The sequence below is a fragment of the Diadema antillarum genome, unplaced genomic scaffold (genome assembly GCF_040938485.1).
Source record: "Diadema antillarum isolate AM-2024a unplaced genomic scaffold, OU_Dant_1.0 seq00000693_RagTag, whole genome shotgun sequence".
NCBI classification, from domain to species: Eukaryota; Metazoa; Echinodermata; class Echinoidea; order Diadematoida; family Diadematidae; genus Diadema; species Diadema antillarum.
This window is the reverse complement of record NW_027271598.1, coordinates 2,095,165-2,104,650: the sequence shown is the minus strand read 5'-3', so window position 1 is coordinate 2,104,650 and position 9,486 is coordinate 2,095,165. Positions and strand designations below refer to the sequence as shown.

The 9,486-nt window shown below is 38.3% G+C and overlaps 1 protein-coding gene across 1 annotated transcript in view; it reads left to right on the top strand.

Annotated features, from left to right (window-relative positions):
• The first annotated feature begins 3,188 nt into the window (after positions 1-3,188).
• LOC139737456 (cyclic nucleotide-binding domain-containing protein 2-like) overlaps positions 3,189-9,486 on the top strand; it is a 29,824-nt gene continuing 23,526 nt past the window's right edge. Inside the window, exons 1-2 of the mRNA XM_071648132.1 lie at positions 3,189-3,421; positions 7,432-7,500. Coding sequence (XP_071504233.1) covers positions 3,189-3,421; positions 7,432-7,500 — 302 coding nt within the window. The remainder of the gene's footprint in view (positions 3,422-7,431; positions 7,501-9,486) is intronic.

Below are 9,486 nucleotides of genomic sequence, written 5' to 3'. Positions count from 1 at the left end.
CGACAGCCGGACATGGTTGGTTCAAAGCAGTGACTTGCTACACAAGGGAGGATCGCCCCGCCTTTCGTCTTTGAATTGATGCTGGACAAGGTGTTAAAAGGTAAATAAGAGTGTGTTAGGGTTGATATAAGTGTACATTTATACTCCGGGTGTAATAGATGATTTATTGATATATCAATCAATATACAGTACTCCTCCGTTTTAAACAAATACTAACACCTTTCTTGTTATCATCATTATTATCATTAATTTTATTCATTACTCATAGCTTTCAATTCTGTCAACATAGGAATGTGAGGAAGATATATTTTGTTTGTATGTTTGCGTTTTTATCCTCGTGTTGCATATGTAACGCTGGCAGTGTCATTGTGAAGATATGATGCATCCTCATTTGTTTGTTTGTTTGTTTGTTTGTTTGTTTGTTTTTGCTTGTTGGTCATGTGATCAGAACAATTTATCTTGTTGAATTTACCCCCTTCATCTTTGAAAATCTAATCCCTAATCACGTCCAAAGTGATTTTGAAGACTACGGTAGAAGCAGATGACCCGAATGGTAATTTCAACAAAAAATTGTGGAATTTCAATGTTCTTCCTGATTTCAAGAACCGGTGAAAATAACCGTGTTCATGTATTCAGATTGGAACAAGTGATGATGTCAAATTGAAAAGTTATTAGCCCTAATTCAATTGTTCGGTCTTGCCGTAATGTACACGGGAAGCCGGCTGGCACGACAGTTATAGTCGTAATAACAGATTGTGGTTTTATAATGCCTGTGATTCTAAGCAAGTATCAAGTAATATGTTTGAAAGAGCCGTGGGGCGCAAACATGTAGAGAGCTTTAACATGTTTTGGACAAATTCAGAGTGAACAAGATTTTGCAATCACTACTGCTTGACGAGAAACTACAGTATTTTATGCTTAATCCTTGTCAGGAAGTACCTGATAAAAATAATTATATTTGTTCCCTCTTAGATGTGTTTGATAGGCGATGGCATTCAGCACAAACCTCTGGTTCTTGACTAAAGAGTAGTCACATGTAGATTCTCTTTTCATTACGTTGTGATGATATTGTTGTTGATGATAATCGTTATGATGATGACGACCGACGATGATGATTATAATAATAATGATAATAATGATAATAATGATAATAATAATAATAATAATAATAATAATAATAATAATAATAATAATAATAATAATAATGATAATAATGATAATAATAACAATAATAATAATAATGATAATGATAATAATAACATTGATGATAAAAGTATCAAATAAGACAATGAACAATGATAGTTATAGTTGTAGTAGTCATAACACTTATAATGATTATGGTAAATCATAACGAGAATTTTCATATTCGTCACTACCTTTAACACTACAAGACATCAGACATGCTAGCACAGAATGTTGGTAGTCTAATAAGTAATCAATTGCGACCATTATAAGCATTTTCGCTGAGTGTCCCTTGTTCTGCTCACGTTTCTCGTGTTGCAAGTTGTCAGAGGCATTTTTATTCCGAGTGCGTATTGCCTGTTCACTTTTGATTAACAAATTAGCGATCGAAACAAGTTACGGAACGGTCGCTTCATTCTCGGTATGATTCATCCTTTAGGCATAGCGTGTCCAACCTACCATGAAGGGCTACATCCAGGTACCTTATCCTGACATTTCATTGAAATGGACACATCCACAATTACAAATCTTGTTTGGTGTTATTAATTGTGCAACAGTGATCCTATTAATCAAAGATCCCACACTCCGTCCATTTGCTCTAATGTCTTTAAATGTACGAGTGTTATTCGTTCACGCCTCGCGAGCAGAGTAACACTTGTGAGATTTCAGCTCACATGCGTTAAATCCATGTCTAACGTCTCTTCCATTGCCTTGTTGTTGTTGTTGTCATCATTATGTCTCTAACTTCGGAAAAAATCACTATTTATACAGACAGATACCTGCGATATCATTCTGTTGCGTTTTACTCTTTATTTCACGCTTCCATACTTCCACGGACACTTCCGAGAAGGGGCAAGTCATTGCACACAAATTCTCTTTGGTCACATTTGTGGGAAATTCGAGGGTTGGAACGAGGACATAAAGAATGGACCACGTCCATGCATCAACACGTAAACGTTATGAGGGCTTCGTACATTTTCATCGAAATGTTAATCCCATACAAACTTCGTGGACCATCTGGCTTTGTTTGTATTCTAACCCCCTAGTTTGATTATGTAAGGATGATTTACTGCAATAACCATCCAGGGAAGTAGTTACATCTCTTTTAAACAGAATTACAGAAGAGCAACCAAATTCACAGGAAAAGATAACAATTCGCAGAAGTGTGTTTTGGTACTAGGGTGCATGTCCAGTAGTAAAACTCATGCGTGGTATGATAATAATAATAATAGAATGCGCTAAATCCAATCTGTAGAGTACTCAAGGTGCATGTAGGATTTTAACTTCGTTTGATGTTCTTGATGATGATGACATAATCCGCTTGATCATGAATTGTCATGAAAGTCGGTTTAGGTCAAAGTTTTAACATTCAAATTTATCATTCTTGTTCTGTCATCTGAACTTTAAAAGGTAAAAGTACCCTTTTCTTCCGACCCTGGTGTATTCGTGTTAATGTTCGTATAAATATAGGTGTTTTTTTCTTTTGTCTGTCAGTCTGATTTTTATTTTTTTTTTAATCTAAGAAGATGGCTGGAGAGTCCATATATTCAGCTGCACTTGCTAGTCTTCCATGGGGACCAGCTGGATGTGAGGCAAACAGTTAATCGGAGCAACGTTGAGCTTTATTCTAAGAATATTATGATTTCTGTGTTAAACTTGAGCGTTAGGGCTCCTGTTACCCCCCCCCCCCCCACACACACACACACACAAACACACACACACAAACACACACACACAAAGCAGCACCTAATACACACGGTCCCACAGGAAAACACAGCTTTCTTTGCCACTATAGGACCAATGGAATTTGCTCTCTGCGGCAGAAAAATGTAGAAAGTAGCAAAAATGATCATTATTACGATCTTGATAAAGAGAGCGTTCTATTCAAATATGCGTTCTTTTTGTACACAATGGACGCTGATGCAAACCTTCTAATAAGTGCAGGGGGTTCTTTTCTGTCTGGTATGTGTCAATTTTCTACCACAACGATCTAGTTCCACGCAAACATGTCTGACGACGTCGCCGACGTCGGCGGCTCCTCAACGAGGAGGTCATCTACCACCATCGCCCGTCTGCCGAGGGAGTTTGTGGAGAAAACAATCAAGTACGGGTCGCCCAGGGATAGGGAGCGGGACAGAGCCCTCCTGCTTCAGAGACGGAACCTCCTCTCTCGCTCACTGACTTTGAACTCCATCTGCGAGGGAGGGAGGGGGAGCGATAAACGGCACCTCCTAGGCAGGTAAGGAGAGTAGCAGATTTAGCTTCTTTTATGTTTTCTTAGCTCTGTTACTTTGATTTTGATTTATTTTCTTTTTCAGACGTCAATCACATCGGTAGCCGGTTGTAAGTCTTCCCAAAATTGGTAAAGGAGATTACTGAAAAGAAGATAGAAAAGTTGATTAGAAGTCTGACTTCTGACTGAAAGTACAAATCAGATGTAACTAAAGAATAATGAAAAAAACAAACAAACAAACAAACAAACAAACAAACAAACATTATTATACATATTTCTGATTATCATCCTATCTCATTAAGGACGAAAGGGAGGGTGTCCGGTGAATGGCATACAATTTTCACGTTCATATGAGTTTACATCCAGTGTAATTGGTATTTGAAGGAAGTGATCCACCAGTACCAAAAGCCAGGTATTGGCCCTACAATTTTAAACTTATACGAAAGTATGTGTCAGGAGATCAGAAACAATAGCCAAGGGCTGTAAGCGTATAAAGAAATATAGAGAGATATTCTGAATTGAGAAAAGATTTAATAATCCCTGCACCAACCTGTACAACGAGGACGCGCCTGTAGTAAGACTGGGATATTTGGTGCAGTGACGTCATTGACCGACAGTGAGCGAAACAGTGTATTCTTGCCATATTCCTATGTACAACAACAAGAACGGTAACTAGTAACGAGTAAAATTTTCGATTCTGGAGCCAGATCCTACACTGTCCTACGTAGGAAAAATAAACAAATTATCAAAACATTCTACCCCCTAAAAAAAATAAAGAAATAAAACAGCAACCAACCAAAGTACAAACAAACAAACGAAAACAACCCCAAACGCCCTAAGACAGATTTTAGGGCATCGCTTGGTAGAGGAGCGGCACGTCTCTTAAAACTACAATAAAAATCCCGACCAAAGAGGGCGGTATGACAAATCTGCTTTCCCCTATGAACTGAATAATTATTTGGTAGAAAACTGTCGGTATGGAAAGAAAATCACAGAGCTCTTTCAAAGTTCATGTTAGTTTAGTAGAGAGGGAGAGAGGGATAGATTGAGAGAAAAATTAACAGAGAGACACGAGATGAATAGATAGATAGGTAGATAGAGAAAGGGGGAGTGTAAGAAAGAGAGGGTGTAAATGTAAAAAAAAAAAGTGATAATTCTGGGAGATTAAACAGTTCACAGAGAGTAGATTTCTGCATGATGTAGTAACAACTGTTTGCAAGATGCCTATAGAACTTTCTGAATTAGCTTACAATGGATGAGTTTGATTAAAAACCCTCCACAGACCACAACACACCGACTAGTTTCCATGAGACCAGTTATCTTCACGCTGATGTGCGCCCTCTCTAGTCCAGAGCAACATTTTCCTTCCAAAGATGATCGGCCAAACGTTAACCTTTACTCATTCCTATCAAACTCTTAGATCAAACTCATTGATATTGCACTTATGGGTGTATTTTTAAAGTCAACTCACAATTAAGTGGCAGTACAATTGTATATAATGCCCAACTTACAGGCTTACTGTACTCAGCTATATGTTTCTGTACTCATTAAAGCTCATTACTGCAGTTATCTTATTCCATAAGAAACCATACTTGGTATCGATTTCATCGCTTCCATTCATTGTAACAGTATAATCATTACGGCATGTAGATTGAAGATACCGGCGATTGAACTTTTGACACCTCCTATTCAACTCTTGACCCCCAAACAATGACTAGAATTAGCGAACCTTTGTCACCTGTTCTTTTGTTTGCAAACTGGAAGAGAGGCTGTGTCACGCAGAGGTCCGTCGAGACTGGACTAAAAGACAGTTCCAAGTCGATAATTTTCCAAAGTGATAGGTTCTATTAAGGAGAGGGCTGGGACCCGTTCCCCTCGTCTGAACTCGGGACAATGGCTCATCTGCATACGACAAAGCGACGCTGTTGTCAGACCTTACACACCAGGCCCTTATCGATCCGTCCTCCCCACGGGAGAATTGGAGAACATTCTCTCGTCGGCACGTCTCGGCGACAAGTCGAAGTGTGCGTGCCGACTCTGGGTCAGAAGGCTTGATCGAGAAAAAAAATAGCTAGCATTGCTCGATCATAGTGAGAATGGGTCAATCTTTATGTTCATGTTATGTTAGTCGACTTCAACTGCTTTCACAGCATTCGAATCTTTCTAGAGAAAATGCGATAAAGGGCCCATAAAATATCAATGCCACGTTGGTCAAAATATTTTCTTGCACTTGGACAATACATTATTATACATTTTAAAAGATCAACAGTTTCATGACGAAATAAGTTTTCCGTGCTCATGGATAACAAGTAGTATTTCATTTTTGAATTCTTATTATTATCTTTTTTTTTTTACACCTGTGATCTTAACGATATTGAGTGACATCATAAAGGACATCTAGATTATTTTTCATACTATGATTTCAACACGATTCGAAATGAGGGCTACAGGAAGGCCAAATTAGAAGGACTACTCATGTTTCCGAAGTTATTCAGCATTAGCTAGAGTGCCCTGCTGGGGTGATTGTATAATTTGCCAACTTCATTTGCGGAGTAACTGCTCATGATCTTGGACCCTGACCCTTACGATAATGTCTGTATAAGCAGCACTAAACACGCTAAAACACTAAAAAGTCTCTTTCAAGGAACATTTTCAAGAGCCTTCGCTGTAAAAACATCGGTGTTAGATTTAACACCATGGGTGTTAAATCTAACACCGATCAAACTTCATTAGAGGATCACACCCACAGGTGTAGAAAATGCACTGTGTTGGTGTTGAAAAGTGTTCATCTGACACTTCGTGGTGTTAATCTGACACTGTACCTGGTGTTATTTTGACACTGTACTGGTGTTAATTCAAAAATGACACCACATGGTGTTGATTTGATATTTGTTGGTGTTAATATCAATGGTTTAACACCCGTCCAGCTTCAATAAGAGACCACACCAGCTGGTGTTACTGTGGTGTAAATTTGTTTTCACATTTTTTCAAAAATCTAGTATTTTAATGTAAAATTCTTGATCGTCTTGTTTAAATTAAAAATCAACAAGAAGTGCAGTTACTAAGAAACTCTTCAAAAAACAGTTTTATATTTGGAAATGACACCCAGAGGTGTTAATTTAACACCATAAATGAGGACCGAAAATTTAACACCAGCTCGGTGTTCACTATTTGACACCGGACTTTTTGCAGTGTTAAAAGGTCTGATAGCTTAATGTCAAATGATTTCCTTTTCTTAGTGCCCTCCTCATGACATCCCTTAGTTGTTGGGGATGGTGCACACTACATGACGTAGATCACAGATGGATGTGTATAAACATTAGGGAGGGCCAGAGGGTATAAAACAGACCTTCACAGTAATAATGCAATTCCAACAACATCACAGTCCTTCTTTAACACACACACACACACACACACACACACAAACATTTCCATCTGCTGGGGGGAGGGGGAGGGGTAACTTTCTGCTTGAGGCGTCGCCATGGAGACGCGTATCATATCTGCAGATGATCTGACCAATCAAATCAGGTGATCTTATATGGAATGAGAAAGACCTATATGGTGTCAATATTTTGTTTGGTGTCTTCCTTCGCATTCGACCGCTTTTTTTTTTTTCTGACTGTCCTTACTGGATGGCAAGTCCTAATCGATATCGCTGGTGAAGTTCTAAACATTGTCCAGTTAGCAACCCCTACCCGGCTACCCATAGTCCGTTAATCCTCATTGTATAGCATTGTAGCAACTCGTCTTCTGGCCTCACATTTCGACAAACACTGGAACCCATTAAAAAGCCGGCACCCGCGCTCAGTGGCTAGCGGTCAAGCCCGTTGTTCGTGTGATTCCGCCGGTGTTTCAGATCAACACCGAGGCTTTTATTTACTCAACTCGACCACAGAGTCACGTTTATGACGATTACTTAGAAGGAGCAGATAACAGAGCTTCTTCAGGAATTATTTAGAAGAGTCTATAGTGTTCCTTTTCTTCTGGCTTTGACTCCGGATAACTCCGATGGGAAGGGAGCAGGAACGCGGAGTTATGGACCGTACAGATGTGAGCTCCCCAGTGGACCTGAAGCCAAAGATGAGGTGAGGCGAGACAAAATGGCTGAACACTCCGCTGACCAGCAATTCTGTCCGGATTATGTGGTTTGAACCTTATTTTCAATCATTGGATACATTTCTATTTCAATCTTTGAGATGTTTACGGGCACAGAATTGCAAACGTAATCAATTCCATACTACGGTATATTGGAAAGTATATTGTAATCTATACAATCATTACATTCTCAGTGTGTGACTATGCATTGATGTTTTGAAGTACGATAATATAGCCACTTGTCATTCCATGGCGAAATGTCCATAACTTGATGAAATAAATGAACGATACTATAGAATACTTTATAACATTCAATTTTAGGCGATGTCGCCGTTATGAACCAAGAGTACGCTAGCTGTCTCTTCTGGTATATTGTGGTGTATATGATACACAGCTTTCTCTGTATTGTAGAGAACTTTGAGTAGAAAAGTAAACAAAAACAAGTAGAATGGTAAATGTTTCACAAACACACACAAAAAAAAACCCACGGAAGAATAAGAGAAATATATAGAAGTTTCACTTCGATATACTTTCACGTAACTATGATGCTGATTACAATCGCATAAATTAGCTATGCTTATGAAACAAATGGATGATTAACCCATTGAGGGACGGGCTACTGCTACAACACGCATTTCCCATAGACACCTGTCCGAGTATACTCGGGACTCGTCTTCAACGGGTTAAGTCACCTCACAGATATCCTGTTTTGCTCTTTCTCTTTCTTTCTCTCTCTGTCACTTATTTCCTTAGGAGATTCTGCTGATATCAACCAGAAATAGTATTCTGTTGCAGCCAAACCTAATCGTGATAGGATAAGATTTCCGATTTCTTCTTCCCCCAAAATAATCTCTTTAAAAGCGAACAAAATAACAGTAATGGTTCGGGGGTTGTTGTTGTTGTTGGGTTTTTTTGTCATTGTGCTGTTCTTTTCCGCACACAGACTAACCACCTAGATTGTGCCGAAGTGGTAAACTTGTAAAAACTGAAAATACTATTTTTTTTTCATCCATCTGCTGCAAGCTTGTGTATGGAAAAGGAGATAAAGAAAATTCAACATATTTTCACTCTTCTAGCAGAATGAAAAGGCACTTGACTTACCTGTTTTTAGTAAGCAGGGGGAATAACATTACCCTAAACACATGTTTGATTAGATTAGATTAGATTTATTTCCACATTCAATCAAATACAAATTCAATACAAATTCCAAAGACACAAACTTACAAAGAAGTAGAATAGCAAATGCAGTGATTTTAAATGATAGCATAAACATTAACTTAAACAATAGTATTGTGCATTACACATAATTATACAAAACCTGCAAATAAGATACATAGTGAGTATTATTTTAGTAAATATGAGAGATTATTGAATACAGGGGACCATCGTTGTGAGTGGTTGAGCAGGAAATGGATGGGGCCTCATAAAAATAATATTCGGCACAACTCTCTTGGGGGAATGGAGTGATCGAGTCGGTGCAGTGCAGTTTCGGGTCTAGCCTACATGTCAGTAACAAGTCGGGGGAACGTGTAATTGTTTAAATGAATATTTAATTAATAATTAGAAAAAATGATACATGTGCATTTGGTGGAATTCACCTCCTTTATATTGTTTTGGGAATATGATGTCACAAAATATTGTAGTCTTCTCATCTAGCGATAGTGGTATCGAAGCTCAACGGATTGTCCGATTTTCGTCAAACTTTCACTAATATATTCTACTAGTTTACTGCATTCACTCAATCCACATGTTTATTTGGGTTTCATTTCCCTTTCATTTCATCGCTAGTCGATTACACACCTTCTCAAGTTGAACTCAATTCAGTACAGTTTATCAATTCATTTCAATCATGAAAAGAAACAAAACAGAACGGATTTTTTTAATGCAGCAGTCCAATGTTCACGCTCCCATCGAAATCGCCTTTACGATTTAATCTATATGAAGGAATGCATACATGATTTACAAGACAAAAGACG